General features: G+C 37.0%; 2 protein-coding genes across 8 annotated transcripts in view; both read left to right on the plus strand.

Annotated features, from left to right (window-relative positions):
* The window catches only part of ATR (ATR serine/threonine kinase), a 115,127-nt gene extending 102,546 nt beyond the window's left edge, over positions 1-12,581 (plus strand). The window contains exons 40-46 of one of the 4 annotated variants that reach the window (XM_065942910.1): positions 1,379-1,522; positions 3,958-4,108; positions 4,705-4,861; positions 5,003-5,156; positions 6,409-6,560; positions 10,561-10,666; positions 11,887-12,581. In XM_065942910.1, the coding sequence (XP_065798982.1) occupies positions 1,379-1,522; positions 3,958-4,108; positions 4,705-4,861; positions 5,003-5,156; positions 6,409-6,560; positions 10,561-10,666; positions 11,887-12,060 (1,038 nt within the window). In that variant the 3' untranslated portion in view covers positions 12,061-12,581. Of the gene's footprint in view, positions 1-1,378; positions 1,523-2,612; positions 3,915-3,957; positions 4,109-4,704; positions 4,862-5,002; positions 5,157-6,408; positions 6,561-10,560; positions 10,667-11,886 lie in introns of those variants that run through there. The other 3 variants (XM_065942909.1, XM_065942911.1, XM_065942912.1) reach the window with 3 other exon arrangements.
* Positions 12,582-12,968: 387 nt separating this feature from the next.
* Positions 12,969-19,521, plus strand: part of XRN1 (5'-3' exoribonuclease 1) — a 114,271-nt gene continuing 107,718 nt past the window's right edge. For 2 of the 4 annotated variants that reach the window (XM_065942913.1, XM_065942915.1), the window contains exon 1: positions 12,969-13,594. In XM_065942913.1, coding sequence (XP_065798985.1) covers positions 13,520-13,594 — 75 coding nt within the window. In that variant the 5' untranslated portion in view covers positions 12,969-13,519. Of the gene's footprint in view, positions 13,595-13,627; positions 14,143-19,521 lie in introns of those variants that run through there. The other 2 variants (XM_065942914.1, XM_065942916.1) reach the window with 2 other exon arrangements.

Genomic DNA, 19,521 nt, shown 5'->3' on the forward strand with positions numbered 1-19,521 from the left:
ACGGGGTCGCACAGAGTCAGACATTACTGAAGTGACTTTGCAGCAGTAGCAGTAGCTTTGTTCGTAGTGATGCTTCCTAAGGCCTGCTTGACTGCACTTTCCAGGATGTCTGGCTCTAGGTCAGTGATCACACCATTGTGATCATCTGGGTCATGAAGATCTTTTTTGTATAGTTCTTCTGTGTATTCTTGCCACCTCTTTTTAATATCTTCTGCTTCTGTTAGGTCCATACCATTTCTGTCTTTATTATGCCCATCTCTGCATGAAAAGTTCCCTTGGTATCTAATTTTCTTGAAGAGATAGCTAGTCTTTCCCATTCTATTGTTTTCCTCTATTTCTTTGCATTGATCACTGAGGAAGACTTTCTTATCTCTCCTTGCTATTCTTTGGAACTCTGCATTCAAATGGGCATATCTCTCCTTTGCTCCTTTGCCTTTTGCATCTCTTCTTTTCATAGCAGTTTGTAAGACCTCCTCAGATAGCCATTTTGCCTTTTTGCATTTCTTTTTCTTTGGGATGGTCTTGAGCCCTGCCTCTTGTACTATGTCTTGAACCTCCATCCATAGTTCTTCAGACACTCTATCAGATCTAATTCCTTGAGTCTATTTGTCACTTCCACTGTATAGTTGTAAGGAATTTGATTTAGGTCATACCTGAATGGTCTAGTGATTTTCCCTACTTTCTTCAATTTAAGTCTGAATTTGGCAATAAAGAGTTCATGATCTGAGCCACAGTCAGCTCCCGGTCTTGTTCTTGCTGACTTTATAGAGCTTCTCCATCTTTGGTTGCAAAGAATATAATCAATCTGATTTCTTGCCATTTCTTTCTGATTTCTTACCATTAAAGGCATTTAAAAACTGTCTTAGGTTCTACAGAATAGTTCTAAGGAAAATGTTTCAAAAATCATTTAAACATTCTGGCTGCTTTAAGAGGCTGCCTAAATTTGGATAATATGAGCTTACATTGCTGACAAAGTAATCCTTTTACTTCAGTAGCATGTCTAATGGGTGAAAATGTGTCTCTACTTATGGGCAACCATTCTCTTCATAGATCATAGATAAAGATAAATTAATAAAATAGTAAACTTTCTATATAATACAGGTTATTATATTTTCCTTTAATTATGTGAGGTTACACAATATAATACACATAGAAATTTAAACAAAAAGTTTTGGGGAGAAAGGTTCAAGAGAGAGGGGCATGCATATACCTATGGCTGATTCATGTTGATGTATGGCAGAAACCAACTCAATATCATAAACCAATTATCCTTCAATTAAAAAGAAATAATTTTTCTTAAAAAAGCAAAAAAAAAAAAAAAAAAGAAATTTAAGCAAAAAATTTGACCTTAATTTATATATAACTCATCATCTTTCAGGTAGAAATTCTTGCTTCTCTTCAAAAACCAAAGAAGATCTCTTTAAAAGGATCTGATGGAAAGTTCTACATTATGATGTGTAAGCCAAAAGATGACTTGAGAAAGGATTGCAGACTAATGGAATTCAATTCCTTGATTAATAAGGTTTGGATACAGTTTGCTTTTATTTTAGAATTGCCATAATTACTATCAATGAGATATGGGCAAGTAGATTCCTCTTGAAGAAGAAATGAACTATACTGCCTTTTTCATGTTCACTTAATTTATCAGGATAAAGTATACTTAACATAAAATTTATTACCATCTTAATCATTTTTAAGTGTTCAGTTCAATTTAGTGGTATTAAGTACATTCACATTATTGTGTAGTCATCCTTCTCCTGAACTTTTTTCATCTTCTCAAACTGAAACTCTGTATCTATTGAATAGTAAACTCTCTATTCCTGTCCTGGCCCAGGCTTTGCTAACCACCATTCTACTTTATGTCTCTGAATTTAACTACTCTAGATATCTCATATAAGTGGAGTCAAATAGTATTTGTCCTTTTTGCTCAGTCACTGAGTCGTGTACAACTCTTTGCAACCTTGTGGACTGTAGCCCACCAGGCACCTCTGTCCATGGGGATTCTCCAGGCAAGAATACTAGAGTGGGTTGTCATGCCCTTCTCCCAACCCAGGATTGAACCCAGGTCTCCTACATTGCAGGTGGATTCTTTATCATCTGAGCCACCAGGGAAGCCTACATTGCTGGCTTTTTCACTTAGCATTATGTCGTCAAGTTCATCCATGTTATATATAGCATGTCAGAATTTCTTTCCTTTATAAAGTTGGATAATATACAATTGAATGTGTATACCACATTTTATTTATCCATTCACCCATCAGTGGACACATGGGTTGCTTCTACCTTTTGACTGTTGTGAATAATGCTGCCATGAACATAGATAGATATAGATGTCTATTCGAGTCCCTGCTGTCTTTTGGAAATGTGTCCTGAAGTGGAATTGCTGGTTTCACTTAATTTTTTAAAAGTAAGATACTTTTGTTATATTGAGAAAAAAAAGTAAAAGACATATTAACAAGGGATAATATTTTCTATGTAATGTTTAAATTATCTGTAATGTACTTTTTCCATCAGATTTATTTGTGTTTTATGTTTCAGTGCTAGAAAAAAATGTTAGTTCTGTTTTTACCAGTACTCTTTTTAAAGGTGATCATTATTATTTTTTTTTCCAGTGCTATTGGTAAGTGCTTGATCTCTGTCTCAGAGATGGTATGAAAAATCTCATTAAAAGGTTATTATAAATGTATGGTCTTTAGGTGTTTTGAATTATTCTCTAGCCAGGTTTTTATAAGTGCATCTATTTTTATATTGGTAAAAAATTAAACCATACTGTGAAAACCTTACCTTTTTTTAATATGCTCTTCATTCTTCCCCTCTATCCCCTTCCTACATTTTACTGGTACCTCTTTTATTAGCAGGAAAAGTTATGGACCTTTAACATAGAAAACATATAGCAGCAGATGAGTTTTGTTTTGTTCTGTTTGTTTTTTTAAGGAGAACTATGATTTGTGCTGTTTAACCAAAGGTAGTTTAAAAACTAATTCCATATTAAAAACCCATTTCAAAGGTATTATGAAGGGAAGGAATAGTCTTTATTTAAAATGTTGTTTGGTAACTTAATTTACTGATATTAAACCATCAGTGTGTTTGTTCTAAAGCTCCTTGAGTATTTTTCTAGTTGGGAGTATCAAGTGGCCTGGATCTCATTTATAAATTTAGCTTAATCAGCTTTGTTACCAATTAAGTTGTTTCATTACCATTCCCCCACATTAACATGGTCAAATAGCCTGATGGTAAAAAACTAGTCTCATTATCTTGGTCTAGGAGGCCATATTACTGATCTTGCTGTGTGACTCTCATGCCATACTATTTTGCTGACATTTGTGTAGCCTATTTATTCCTAACACTTAAAAATGTATTTTTGATCAGTTGCTTGTGTTTTTGAATTTGACAGGTTACAATCATAGATCTGTGCATAGTTTGTTCATTTCATACAGTTCCAGAATTAAATAACAGTTTATCCTTACCTAGTATATTTTAGGATTAAGCAGATGAGATGTGAAAAGCTTTCCTCTGCTAGATGATTTTTCAAATGAAGCTATATGGGGATATCGTAAAACTCATATTTTTTTGATCATGCATCTTTTGGATAAAATTAAACAGATTCTCTGTGACTAAGGACTTAATGTTTCAGGAATATCTTGGAAGCAATTTTTAAAGATTATTTTGTCATTATTTGTCATAATTATAATAATTTTGAAGGCTGTATTGTTGTCACATTAATAGTGAATAATTTAAAGAAGTACTTACCCAAGGCATTTTTAATGATTTGGAAATAAATTATGGATACTGTCCCAATAGTTTCTTGCTCTACCATTCTGAAGAATTATTCATCTATACTATATAGTAAGCTTTTATTGACATTCTTTTGCTATGAAAAGAAAAATCTTTAGATAGATTTGACCTAACATTTAGAAATTTTTAACTTTTAAGTGTATGTGTTTTTTTTTTTAATAGTGCTTAAGAAAAGATGCAGAATCTCGTAGAAGAGAACTTCATATTCGAACATATGCAGTTATTCCACTGAACGATGAATGTGGGATTATTGAATGGGTCAACAACACTGCTGGTTTGAGACCTATTCTGACCAAACTATATAAAGAAAAGGGTACTAAAATTAATTCTTATGGTATAAACATACAATATAGGTATAATGATTATTAACATATATCATTGTACATTTTTGGGGTATAAGCCATAGTAAAATTTCTGGGTACTATATACAGAAATACTTAAGACATTTCTTCCTTCCTTCCTTCCTTGTGTTTTAAGTCTTTTTATTTATTACAAAAAGATTTGAGATAGCTTACAAATATGTATATGAAAATGTTTTTTTAGGAGTTATTGGTTAGCTAACTTAAACTACTTTATGTGTAAACTGAACTTGAGTAAGTAAATAAATACACTATGGTTAATGAGAGCTAGTTTTACATTATTAGAGAAAGAAAAGGAAAGATAAAGCTAGAATGAAACCAGAGTGTTAGACTAGGATTAGACTCTCCCACAGGCCAAACCTCGACTAATTTAAGCACCAAAATAAACAGTGACAGTATTAGATTATAACCCATGGAATAAAATAACTTGAATAAAATTGAATACAATTTGATTAAAAGTAGATATTTTCCTGTCCTATTTTCACCAAAAGAAAATTGCCCCTTTTTCCATTTGGCTTGTGTGATTAATGGAAATCACTTTACCTTGCAGGAGTTTATATGACAGGGAAGGAACTTCGGCAGTGTATGCTACCAAAATCAGCAGCTTTGTCTGAAAAACTCAAAGTATTCCAAGAATTTCTCCTGCCCAGGCATCCTCCTGTTTTTCATGAGTGGTTTCTGAGAACATTCCCTGATCCTACCTCATGGTTAGTTACCAAGAATATAATATACTGTTAGGGCTAGCTTTAAAAAAAAAAAAAAATATATATATATATATATATGTATGTATGTATGTATGTTGCCTCATATGATACAAGGATATTTGATAGGCATTATATTTCCTTTAGGTACAGTAGCAGATCAGCATACTGTCGTTCCACCGCAGTTATGTCAATGGTCGGTTATATCCTGGGCCTTGGAGACCGTCATGGTGAAAACATTCTCTTTGATTCTTTGACTGGTGAATGTGTACATGTGGATTTCAACTGTCTCTTCAATAAGGTATGTCATATGACTTACCATAGTTAATTGTATGTTTTCTCCTAATATCCTTTCCTCAACAGCTGTTCTTCCTAGACAATTTGTAGCAGTTACAGTCTCAGTTAAGTGACACTGTGAGTTGGTTTTAGTCAGTGGATCCCATATCCCTCAGTAAAGCAACTTAGGTTGGAGAGAACTCAAAAGAGTGATACAGTAAAAGTAAAGCACTGAAATTATAAATCCAAAAGTATAGATCTAAGTTCTGACTCATAGTTCTCTTAAATGAACAGTTCATTTTACTAAGACTCAGTTTTAAAGAGATAGTAATTTATGTGATTGTTTCCAAACCTGGCAGCACATCAGAATCATCTAAGAAATTTTTTGTAATGCAAATACCTAGGAGACATCCCAGGAAATTCAGATTCTGTAGGTCCAGACTGGGGTTTGGTAATAAATGAAGGTAGTTGGACTCCCCTTAAGGCCACCCTCCAATTTTCCAATGTTATGATCCTGAAAGGCAAACTGGTAATTAAACCCACTCTTTTCTTCATCCTGATTCTCTATGGGTTGCCATCTGCTGTTTGGAAACCATGAAAAGCCACAGACTCAACAGAAAACAAATCAGAGATAAACCACTGGTATAGGGAATTCATACAAGAGAGGACCTTAGGGAAACTGACCAGAGGGATGAAAACACTCTAGGAAAGGCAGGTTAGAGAATGGACTTCATCATAATACATGTTATATACATTTCCTGTCTCAGGGATGTGTGTGTGTGAGTTGCTCAGTCATGTCTTGATTCTTTGCGACTCCATAGACTATAGCCCACCAGGCTCCTCTGCCCATGGAATTCTCCAGGCAAGAATGCTGGAATGGGTTGCCATTCCCTTCTCCAGGGGATCTTCCCAACCCAGGGATTGAACCTGGGTCTCCTGTGTTGCACTCTTTACTGTCTGAGCCACAGGGAAGCCCCGTTAATATAAGGCTAAATAATAAATCATAAATATTTCTCTATAATGCTATTCACTTTAGTAATTCAGTGAAAGATGAATCTACCCATCCTCTAAATCTTATCCAAGGAGTTGTGTTTCAGTTCCTCAAAAGCAGAGGTAGTCATATGACTCATGATATAGGCCACTAATGTAAGTTGCAAATATAAATATTTTGAGAGTATGTTTGCTTTTTGCTAAGAGTCTAAATATGAAGCTCCAAATTTTTTGCATATTTTAAAATTACAGCATTTTTACTTTTTAATGAAATGCCTTGTTTTAAGGGAGAAACCTTTGAGGTCCCAGAAATTGTTCCATTTCGCCTGACTCATAATATGGTTAATGGAATGGGTCCGATGGGAACAGAAGGTCTTTTTCGAAGAGCTTGTGAAGTTACAATGAGACTAATGCGAGATCAGAGAGAACCTTTAATGAGGTAATCCTTTATATTCTGTAAACAATTTAATAGTCACTTTGGATGTGACTATTGGTTCTTAAGTATGTTTTCTTTATACAGAAGCTACTTTGTACTGGTTGAAGCTTTTCTTTAATGATACCTTTCATTAAGATAAGATTTTACATAACAAAAAATTCAGTCTTAATACATATACGATAGTGGTTTTAGTATATTCACAAGATTGTGTGACTATTACTATCTAATTATAAAATATTTTCATCACTTCCGAAAGAAATTAGCAGTCACTCCACAATTCTACTCCCCCACCATCTCCTGGTAACCACTGATCTCTTTCTGTCTCTATTTCTTGTTGTTGTTCAGTTGCTAAATCGTGTGCTACTCTTTGCAACCGCATGGCACGCCAGACTACACTAACTCCTGGAGTTTCCCCTAATTCACTTCCGCTGAATCTGTGATGTTCTCTACGCATCTCATCCTCTGCCGCCCCCTTCTCTCCTGCTCTCAGTCTTTCCCAGCATCAGGGTCTTTTCCAATGAGTCGGCTCCTTACATCAGGCCAAAGTATTGGAGCTTCCGCTTCAGCATCAGTCCTCCCAATGAATAGTCAGGGTTGATCTTTCAGGATGGACTGATTTGATCTCCTTGCAGTCCAAGAGACTCTTGAGAGTCTTCTCCAGCATCACAGTTTGAAAGCATCAGTTCTTCAGTGCTCAGACTTCTTTATGGTCTAGCTCTCACATTCATACATAACTATTGAAAAAACCAAAGCTTTAACTATAAGGACCTTTGTGGGCAGAGTGATGTCTCTGCTTTTTTAATACATTGTCTAGGTTTGTCATAGCTTTCCTTCAAGAAGTGTCTTTTCATGGCTGCAGTCACTGTCTGAAGTGATTTGGGAACCCAAAAAATCTGTCACTGTTTCTGTCTCTATAGATTTGCCTATTCTGAATATTTCACATATAAATGGAATTACACACAATGTGACCTTTCATGTGTGTCATCTTTCACTAGCATAATGTTAAGGTTTTATCTGTGCTGTAGCATGTATCAATACTTCATTCTTTTTTATTGCCAAATAATATTCTATTATATGGATATACCACCTTTTGTTTATCAGTTCATCAGTTAAAATTTGGATTGTTTTAGCCATTGTGTATACTGTGGCTGTGAACATTTGAGTACAAGTTTCATGTTGATACATGTTTTCTTTTGGTTATACCTAGGAGTAGAATCCTGATCATGAGTTAACTCTAAGCTTAACATTTTGAGGAGCTTTCAAGCTGTTTTGAAAAGCAGATGTAATACATTATAGTCCTACTAGCAGTGTCTGAGGGTTCCAATTTCTCCACATCCTTACCAGAACTTGTTATTGTCTATTTTATTTGGGGTTTCCCACGTGGCTCAATGGTAAAGAATCCGCCTGCCAATGCAGGAGACGCAGGTTTGATCCCTGGGTTGGGAAGATCCCCTGGAGAAGGAAATGACAACCTACTATAGTATTCTTGACTAGAAAATCCCATGGACAGAGGAGCCTGGCAGGTTACAGTTCATGGGATCACAAAAGAGTCGGACATGATTTAGCGACTAAACAATAACAATGTTGGTGGGTGTGAAATTGTATGTCATTGTTTCAGATTACATTTCCCTAATGATCAATTATGTTGATCATCTTTTCATGTATTTATTGATCACTTGCATATATTCTTTGGACAAATGTCTATTTAAATCCTTTGCCCATTTAAAAAATTGGATTATTAGTCTTTGAATTGTGAGAGTTCTTTAAATACTCTGGATACAGACCTTCATGAATATATGATTTGCAAATATTTTCTCTGATACATGAATTGCTGATTCATTTTTGATGATGCCCTTTGAAGCAAAACAGTTTTTACCTTTGATGACTAATTTATCTACATTTGTTGTTGTTATTTGTACTTTTTGGTGTCATATCTAAGAAACTACTGTATAATTCAAAGTCATGAAGAGTCACATGTATGTCTTAAGTGTTTTACAGTTTTAGCTCTTATTTAATTTTTTTAAAACCCAAATATACAAAATACACCAAAACTGTGGTTTATTGTGAACGGATGAAATCTCTTCTTACAAGGACAATTTCAGGTTGCAATTAAAATGCAACTATTTGCTGGATACAAAAAAAAAAAACTAACCATAATACAAAACGGCTTTTTTGGGGATTGTTTACAATACTTTGTGCTGTTTACTTCTAAAAGTAAACATGTTTGCATACCTCATGCACCAATATTTGCAGAGTATGTATATGTGTGTGTGTGTGTGTGTGTGTTAGTTGCTTAGTCGTGTCCAACTCTGTGCAACCCCACAGACTGTAGCCCACCAGGCCCCTCCATCCCTGGGATTCTCCAGGCAAGAGTACTAGAGTGGGTTGCCATTTCCTTCTCCAAAAGGAACTATAGAAAGAAAGAAAGTGAAGTTGCTCAGTCATGTCTGACTCTTTGCAAACCCATGGACTGTAGCCTACCAGGCTCCTCCGTGGAATTTTCCAGGCAAGAGTAGTGGAGTGGGTTGCCATTTCCTTCTCCACGTAGCTCTTATTTAAATCTTTGATCATTTTTAGTTATTTTGTGCATCTAGAGTGAAGTAGGGCTCTATTCATTTAAATATATATATCCAGTTGTTTCAGCACCATTTTTGAAAAGATTATTTTTCTCTTATTTAATTGTCTTGACACTTCTGTTGAAAACAAATTGACCATACATGCAAAGGCTTATTTCTAGATTCTCAGTTTTATTCCATTGATCTGTATGTCTGACCTTATGCCAACAGCACACTGTCCTGATTACTGTAGATTTGTAGTAAGGACTTCCCTGGTGGCTCAGATGGTAAAAGCGTCTGCCTACAATGAGGGAGACCCAGGTTCAATTCCTGGGTCTGGAAGATTCCCTGGAGAAGGAAATGGCAACCCACTCCAGTACTCTTGCCTGGAAAATCCCACTGATGGAGAAGCCTGGTAGGCTACAGTCCGTGGGGTCGCAGAGTCCAATACGACTGAGCAACTTCGCTTTCACTTTGAAATCAGGAAGTGTGAATCCTCCAACTTTTTTTTTTCAAGATTATTTAACTGTTACAAGTATCTTGCATTTCCATATACACTGTAAGATCATATTGTCATTTTCAGCAATGGCCAGCCTAAATTTTGATAGGAATGACATTAAATCTGTAAATCAATTTAGGGAGCAGTGCCATCTTAACAATATTGTCTTCTGATCCATGAAGTTGATAAGTCTTTCTATTTATTTAAGTCTTCTTCAATTTCTTTCAACAATGTTTTATAATTTTTAGTTTGCAAATCTTGTAGTTAACTTTTTAAAAATGTGTTCCTAAGTATTTTATTCCTTCTAATGCTATTCTGAAAGGAATTTTTTTCTTAATTTCATGTTTGTTCACTGCTAGTGTATAGAAACATAACTAAATTTATATATTGATCTTGTATCCTGCAATCTTACATGACCCATTTATTTGTTGTAATAGTTATTTTTATAGATGCCCTAAGATTTTTCTCTCTACAACAGCAGGTCATCTGTAGATAGAATTTTACTTCTTTCCAATCTAATCTCAGTGCCTTTTCTTTTTCTTACCTAATTGTCCTAGCTAGATCAACATCAAATAGCAGTGGGGAGACATCTACATCCTGTCTTGTTCCTAACCTTAGGGGTAAAGAAGCCAGTCTTTCACCATTATATATAATGTTAGTTGTGGGAAGTAGTTTTTTAGAAAAACATTTAAAGCTTACTTACCCACTTTTTTTATTTAAGAACTGTCTACCAGGCATTATGGTAGAATACATTGGTTATGTGTAGGCAAAGGCAAATTCTCTGAAAAAGGAAGTACAGCATTTTCTGAAATAGTAGTAATGTGTTTAGTAAAGTATTATGATTAGCTTTCTCATCCTTCAGTTACCCTTCACCTAAGTGTTGACTTTAATGAGAATTCTTTTTTATAAAAACAACACTGTATTATCATAATATTTGTTTCCATTTTAGTGTCTTAAAGACTTTTCTACATGATCCTCTTGTGGAATGGAGTAAACCAGTGAAAGGGCATTCCAAAGCAGCACTGAATGAAACAGGGGAAGTTGTCAATGAAAAGGTTAGTAGAAGGTGTAGCTGGATATGAACTGATATTGTATTTCTCTGCAAATGGAAACTGATTCTAAATACTTTCAGTGACTGACTACTGAATACGCTGAAATTTAGTTCTCCATGTAGTATGACAATGCTGTAAGTTTTGTCATTACTAATGTTAACACTATTATCCATCATGTAATAAAAGTAGTTCAAGATATGCCTGTTTAATCATAACAATTCACAATATGATAAAGAGTGGGAAAAACGTGAACACAAATTGCCTGAATTTATAGAGCAGCAGGTCTCAGCTTCAATATGTAGAAGTCACTCTACTAACAGAGTAGTCCTTTTTCCCTTGGTTTCCATTGGAGATAGGTTCCAGGACCCCCTTGGAGTGGATACCAAAATCCTGGATTGCTCAAATCCCTTATATAAAATGACATGGCGTTGTATATAACCTGTGTATATCATCCCATATACTTTAAGTCATCTCTAGATTACTTATAGTACCTAGTACAGAGTAAATACCATGTAAATAGTTATAAATATAGTGTAAATGCTATGTAAATAGTTGCTGGTACATGGCAAATTCAAGTTTTCTGTTTTGGAACTTTCTGGAATTTTTTTCCCCTGAATTTTTTCAATCCACTGTTGGTTGAATCATTGGCTGCAGTGAGATGACTATATTGGTTGAAGACTCAAATTTTCCAGATAGTTATTTTAAATAAGTTAGAATGGGTTGAGAATTGTTATTCTAATAACATCATTCTCACTTGCATTCTGATATGCTGTTCTGATTGAGAGAAATGTGTAGGATTCCAGATGCTCATGTAGAACTCCCATTTGCATATACTAATGGAAAATATTAGGCATCAGAGTATTATTGCTATTCCTAGAATATTAATATTCAAATGTTTATGTCCTAAACACTTTTTAGGGTAGGTTTTTTATATTATTGTTCTAGACTTCTAATGTGGAAGAGATTATTGATATTTCACTTAGTCCTGAAAAACATCCATGCAGTTGATATTAGGTCAACATTGCAAGTTTTAAGATCAGTAGCTCGAGTTATCATATTTGTTTCTTCTCTCTTTTGTCTTATTTGCTCTTATAAAAGCAGTAAAGGTCAGTAAAATGGCATTAATATTTGTTAAATAACAGAAAGTCAGTAATTCCAGTTTATAAACATATATCCACATGTCATTGGGTCCTTCGTTCTTATGATCTTCCATTTCCTTTTAGGCCAAGACTCATGTTCTTGACATCGAGCAGCGACTGCAAGGTGTAATCAAGACCCGAAATAGAGTGACAGGGCTGCCATTATCTATCGAAGGACACGTGCATTACCTTATACAAGAAGCTACTGATGAAAATTTGCTATGCCAGATGTACCTCGGTTGGACCCCATATATGTAAAATGGAATTACTTTAAAGAATATGTTAATAATCTAAATTTAATGCATTTGGTGTGTTAATCTGTGGTTGTATCTATTCAATTCCAAAGTACAACATATGTTTATATTCTCAGAGTAACTGATATTTCTCCCTGATTGTTAATAATATTTAAAATAATATATGTTGTTACAAAATAAACTGTTTTCTTAATATATACTGTGTATTATAACTGGAGAAATGGAATATTGTATGTTTTTATGCTCTAAAAAGATATTTGCAAAAAACAAGCCAGCCTAATTTCATTTCACAATTTTCACTGATTATAAGTGCTAGCGTAAGGATTCATTTGAACAAAAAATTACATTGAATAAATACTCTTTATGTTAACACTGTGCTATATTTGTGCACAGAGCTAGCTAACAATACTTGCCCTGCCCTCTGGGAATTGCCTAGTAAGAGAGATGTAAACATAAATAGCACATTATTAAGTTCACTTAGTAAAACTCCTTTTTATTTTTTGGTATGGTCTAAAATATGATAGGGAGAGAAAAGTTAGTCAATTAGCATGAATATGAAAACAATCTGTAATTTTAAAGATACTACCGTACTAAAAGTGCACCAGAATGCAGAATCCTATAGTTTGGGGGAAAAGCAGTACTTAACATTTCACAGGTTTTAAAATCTAAGCAATTTTAATAATAAATTTGGGGGTATGTTTTATTACAGAAGATGTAAAATAACTCATGGTAATTACAAAGCAATGAGATTATACAGAAATAAATGGAAAACTTTTCATAACAGGTAATTTCACTTAAGTTCACCTTACAAAATTCTGCCTTTTGTATAGTTTAAGTGTGACGGGGGTAACCCAAGAGGTATAAATGTCAAAACTAAACATACACTTTCCTATTCAAGGAAAGTATAATGGAAAGAGTTGTAGAGTAAGCTGGATGGAGGGGTATTAGGAAATTATTTTAAGCAAGTAATTTGAAAAAAGAAAGTTTTGAAAAGAAACTGTTGTAATCTCGAAAAATTTCCGCTCACAAAGTAAACCAAATAAATCATCGGACCTTTACAAATGCATGTTGAAAACCACTGAGATTTGTAAGAGACGGAAAGAGCCAGGATTCTTACAGTCGTCTCATGGGATTTCCACACCATTTCCAAATCCACTGATAGCGCACGGCTCCATCAACGGACAGTCTCATGACTGAATTTCGCACGCGTATTCAAACGCGCTTTGGGTTTCAGCCGAGTAACCCACCAGGAAGCTCTGCGTCGAGCCTTTCGGCCGGGACTAGAGCCCCGCCCCGGGGATGCGGCCTCGGAGCCGGCCGCTCTAGGCCCGGCGGCCGCTCTCTATGGTCAGGCGGGCGGTGTGTTGTCATCCGCGGAGCGACGGCCGGAGGCGGCTGCGTAGGCCCCGGCGGGGCGTTTGGTTTCGGTTTGGCCCTGCCTGGAGTTAATATTGACGGCCGAAATGGGAGTCCCCAAGTTTTACCGATGGATCTCGGAGCGATATCCCTGCCTCAGCGAAGTGGTGAAGGAGCATCAGGTGGGTGAGCACGGGGTCAGCGGCTGAGAAGGCGGAGGACCCGGGGCTCGGCGGCCCTCTCTCCGCCCTGGGACCTGGGATCCCAGCCGCCTCCTGCTGCTCGTCGTCAGCTGGCTGAGCGCCGAAGGGAGGGGAGCAGGACATTTAAGGACACCCTGGTGATCTGAGTGGGAGCGAACGCGCAGGTCGCCCTCCTGTGGGCAGAGCCGCGGGGATGCGACGGTTCTGACAGCTCCTGCCGGGGCAGGGCCTGCGTGACTCCGACATCAAGTCCGGGGGAGCGACGCTCTCCGGAGTGCTTCGCCTTCCTTCCCAGGAAGTTGCAGGTTTCGTTTTTCTTTCTGGACGTTTCGAAGAGGAGTGGGTGTTCTCTTAGGGCCTCCCCCGGGTCCCCACCAGAGCCAGCAGACCAACCTACGAAAATTACTAACGGCCTCAGCCGTTGAATACCCCTGTTTACTTTTCCTTATCTCGAGCTGCATCCCGCCCTACCCCCAACGCCTAGACTTTCTGACGTGGCTGATGGTTCATATTTATGATGCCTTTCGGTACATTTTTTCTATTACCCCAAGAACCGTACCAACCCCCCGTTCCGAAAGAAATAAAAATACATTTGGACGGGACCAGGGCACTTATTTGAAGGCTTCATTGTGCGTGTATGTGCGTGCGTGTATGTGTGTGTGTTAGTGTTAGAGAAAGGGGGGGAAAGGGAGAGAAGTAGGGAGAACGGAAAGAGGAGCAGATTATAAGAGCACTAATACTTGTAATCGTCTTATTCGGTATATAATGACCCCAGAGCAGAGTTTATGTGCACGCCTCAAAAATGTAGTTCATGTATTGGAACTGTGGCAAAAAATATTAAGCCAACAAACTCCGGGAGATAGTGAAGGACAGGAAAGCCTGGAGTGCTGCAATAGATGGGCAAAGACTCCGACACGACTTAGCAACTGAACGACAATAGTATATTAGATAAACTAGAATCTGGGGCTAGTGTTTGTTGCTTGTGTTTATTTAATGGTTTTGGTAGATCTCTTGTCCATTTTACATTTTACAGGGGAAAAATTATTTTTATAATTTGTATAGCTAATTGACTTAGTTGTGATGATAGCATTGTTTAATATGAGGGGAAATAATCCAGTGAACACCATCATGCTGGTGTTATGATTTAATCTCTTAAATTATTATTTATTCTTTTTAAAAAATACTATAAGTGTGAAGGTAGGGTTAAACTTCCCAGAGGTATTCTTTGTTGTCGGATTCCTATCAGATTTGGTATATGAGGAAAAGCTTACCAAAACTTGCAGAATGGTAGTTTGTCTTTAATTTATCTGAAACGTAGTTTGAGTTAGACAGGAAAACATTTCTTTCAGAGAAGAGGATGAAAATAGTGACAACTAACTTAGGTTTTTCCTGGATCCTTCACTCAACAAACATTTGAGTATCTGCCATGTATCAGTCACTTTCTCTCTAAATTAAGACATTCAGACTAACTTGATAATATGCAATCTGTTCAGTATTATTTTACCTCCCTACCCTTTGGCAAAGAATTTGGTTTGATGTAAGGATCTTGGATTTTCTCCATCTTGAGAAATTTTGTTGCTGAACAAAAATAATAGCTCTCAGGCAGTTTTATAACATGAGCACTAATAATAGGTTTAAAACTTTGTTCATCAAAGTGATGTCTTTCAAAAAGCAATCACTAGCTATTCTCTCAAGCAGTACTTAAAAGATGGTAGTGCTAAGTAAGTCACAGTAGTTCAAAAGCTAGTCCTTGGGGGAAGGGATTGGATGGAGGAGAGGGTTCTAGTAAAATGATGGTAGTAATGACAGGGCATAGTTTTTGATTTCTCTGAAAACTTATTTAAAAACAGAAACAGATACTAGATTGCAAAATTTAAATTGATAAAACAGTTGCAAGAAAACCCTGTGACAGGGTATCCCCAAGAATTCCAAGATAAAATAAGTGGGGACAGACTACCAATAACCTCTAGACCTTGTTGATATTAGCATCTCTACAAGAGGGAGAAGAAGAAAATGGGGCAACATCTAATGAACCTGAGAATGGAACTCCAGGATATTTACTAAGACTCTCCAGGCCTATTAGTAGCAGTAGCTGTAACTGAAGGGTTTTGAACGGCAAGAGCAGACTAACTCCTGTGAACCTTCAAAACTGACTTGCCAAGGCACCATTCTAAGGCACAGCCTACCCTAAAGAAAAACTGCCAGGAGTGAAATAAAATTTTATCACAAACGGGACAAGAGAGATAAGAGAAGAAAGTGAAGATAAAAGTGGGGAAGAATTACAGAGTCAAGAAATCTTAGAAAACAAACCAAGCAAACCACCATATTTTTAATACTATCCCAAAGTAGCAGAAGAGGAAGCTTTAAAGTTTTTCTAAATGCATCGTTCTTCCAAAAGTTCAGGAAAAATTAAATTTACATAAAGATAAACAATAGAAAAATGTCAAGGGTGTATAGTATGCAAACTTACGGGGGAAAGGGGAACAAAATAACATTCGTACAGGCAATAACCCTAGTGACCCTAGTGATGAAGAACCTGTCTGCCAGTGGAGACATTAGAGACCAGGTTCGATCCCTGGGTTGGGAAAATCCTATGGAGGAGGACATAACAACCCACTCGAGTATTCTTACCTGGAGAATCCCATGGACAAAGGAGCCTGGAGGGCTACAGTCCATAGGATTGCTAAGAGTCAGACACGACTAAAGCGACTTAGCACACACACACAGAGACATAATAAAAGCTTGCAATAAAGATGCACACAAAACAGATCAAACTTATAACCTCCTACTTCAGAATGAGCTAAAAAGGCACTAAGAAAATTATATAAGACGTGAAAAACAACATATAATCAATTACAGAAATTCAGGAATAAGATGATAGAACCTAGAGAAAATTAGATGTAAATGACAAAATCATGTCAGAAATGAAGCCTAGTAGCAAGGAAAAAGCAAATTAACCATAAGAAAAAAGATAGAAGGTGGAAATAAAAGAAAATTTTAAAAGATAAAAAAGATTCGAGTGAAAGTAATGATAAATATAGTCAAAGAACACAAATAATAGGCATTCTTGAAAAAGAAAATCAAAGCAAAATAATAGAAAAATATGAAAACTATAATTAAAGAAAACTTTCCTGAAGTTAGAAAACAAATTGAAATTATGTTGAAAGAATATACCATGTACCCAAGAATATTGACACATGACCAACATCAAGACATGTTTTAGTATGTTCTAGTAAAATTCATGGACTTTAAAAAGAAAAAAGAGAAAAAAGCTTTGTCACCTAGAAAAAAGAAACATGACTTTTAAAGGAAAGGAAATTAGGTTCCCATCACAATTTTTCACAGTAGTACTTTATGGAGTAACATAAGGATACTATACTCAATTTTAAGTATAAGCTGATCAAGTATAGTTCATCAGGCACTCTATCGGATCTAGTCCCTTAAGTCTATTTCCCATTTCCCCTGTATCATCGTAAGGGATTTGATTTAGGTCATACCTGAATGGTCTAGTGATTTTCCCTACTTCAATTTAAGTCTGAATTTGGCAATCAGGAGTTCAACTCCCAGTCTTGTTTTTGCTGACTGTATAGAGCTTCTCATCTTTGGCTGCAAAGAATATAATCAATCTAATTTTGGTATTGACCATATGGTGATGTCCATGTGTAGAGTCTTCTCTTGTGTTGTTGGAAGAAGGTGTTTGCTATGACCAGTGCATTCTCTTGGCAGAACTCTGAGCGTTTGCCCTGCTTCATTCTGTACTCCAAGGCCAAATATGCCTTGTTACTCCAGGTGTTTCTTGACTTCCTACTTTTGCATTCCAGTCCCCAATAATGAAAAGGACATCTTTTTGGGGTGTTAGTTCTAAAAGGTCTTGTAGGTCTTCATAGAACTGTTCAACTTCAGCTTCTTCAGCATTACTGGTCGGGGCATAGACTTGGATTACCGTGATGTTAAATGGTTTGCCTTGGAAATGAACAGAGATCATTCTGTTGTTTTTGAGATTGCATCCAAGTACTGCATTTCGAACTCTTTTGTTGACTATGAGGGCTACTCCATTTCTTCTAAGGGATTCTTGCCCACAGTATTAGATATGATGGTCATCTAAGTTAAATTCACCCATTGCAGTCCATTTTAGTTCGCTGATCCCTAAAATGTCAAAGTTCATTGTTGCCATCTCCTGTTTGACCTCTTCCAATTTGCCTTGATACATGGACTTAACATTCCGGTTCCTATGCAATATTGCCCTTTACAGCATCGGACCTTGCTTCCATCACCAGTCACTCCACAACTGGGTGTTGTTTTTGCTGTGGCTCCATCTCTTCTTTCTTTCTGGAGTTATTTCTCTGATGATCTCCAGTAGCATGTTGGGCAACTGCCGATCTGGGGAGTTCATCTTTCAGTGTCCTATCTTTTTGCCTTTTCATGCTGTTCATGGGGTTCTCAAGGCAAGAATACTGAAGTGGTTTGCCATTCTTTTCTCCAGTGGGCTACATTTTGTCAGAACTCTCCACCATGACCCATCTGTCTTGGGTGACCCTACGTGGCATGGGTCATAGTTTCATTGAGTTAGATAAGGCTGTGGTGATGTGATTGGATTGGTTAGTTTTCTGTGATTGTGGTTTCTGTCTGTCTGCCCTCTGACACCTTCACTCGGTGCCTGCCGTCTTGCTGGGACCCTGGACGTGGGGTATCTCCTCATGACCTCTGCTCCTGACCTTGGACGTGGGCTATCTCCTCTTGGCTGGTCACCGCTCCAGCGCCATGCAGCCACCGCCCACCACCCCTTACTATCAAAGGAGGTTAGTGACATTGTATAGGAGACAGGGATCAAGAGGATTCGCCAAGAAAAAGAAATGCAAAAAACCAAAATGGCTCTCTGAGGAGGCCTTAGAAACAGCTGTGAAAAGAAGCGAAGCAAAAAACAAAGGAGAAAAGAAAAGATATACCCATTTGAATGCAGAGTTCCAAAGAATAGTAGGGAGAAGGAAATAGGAAGGAATAATAATAATAGGAAGAAAAGCCTTCCACAATGATCAGTGCAAAGAAATAGAGAAAAACAATAGAAAGGGAAACACTAGAGATCTCTTCAAGAAAATTAGAGATACCAAGGGAATATTTCATGCAAAGATGGGCTCAATAAAGGACAGAAATGGTATGGACCTAACAGAAAGTGGAAGATATTAAGAAGAGTTGGCAAGAATACACAGAACTGTACAAAAAAGATCTTCACAGCCCAGATGATCACTATGGTGTGATCACTCACCTAGAGCCAGACATCCTGGAATGTGAAGTCAAGTGGACCTTAGGAAGCATCACTGCGAACAAAGCTAGTGGAGATGATGGAATACCAGTTGAGCTATTCCAAATCCTAAAAGATAATGCTGTGAAAGTGCTGCACTCAACATGCCAGCAAATTTGGAAAACTCAGCAGTGGCCACAGGACTGGAAAAGGTCAGTTTTCATTCCAATCCCAAAGAAAGGCAATGCCAGAGAATGTTCAAACTACTGCACAATTGCACCCAGCTCACACGCTAGTAAAGTAATGCTCAAAATTCCCCAAGCCAGACTTCAACAGTATGTGATCCAAGAACTTTCAGATGTTAATGCTGGATTTAGAAGAGGCAGAGGAACCAGAGATCAAATTGCCAATATCCGCTGGATCATCGTAAAAGCAAGAGAATTCCAGAAAAACATTTACTTCTGCTTTATTGACTATGCCAAAGCCTTTGACTGTGTGGATCACAAGAAACTGTGGAAAATTCTTAAAAGAGATGAGAATAGCAGACCACCTGACCTGCCTCCTGAGAAATCTGTATGCAAGTCAAGAAGCAACAGTTAGAACTGGACATGGAACAACAGACTGGTTCCAAACTGGGAAAGGAGTCCTTCAAGGCTGTATATTGTCA

The sequence above is a fragment of the Muntiacus reevesi genome, chromosome 8 (assembly GCF_963930625.1).
Source record: "Muntiacus reevesi chromosome 8, mMunRee1.1, whole genome shotgun sequence".
NCBI classification, from domain to species: domain Eukaryota; kingdom Metazoa; phylum Chordata; class Mammalia; order Artiodactyla; family Cervidae; genus Muntiacus; species Muntiacus reevesi.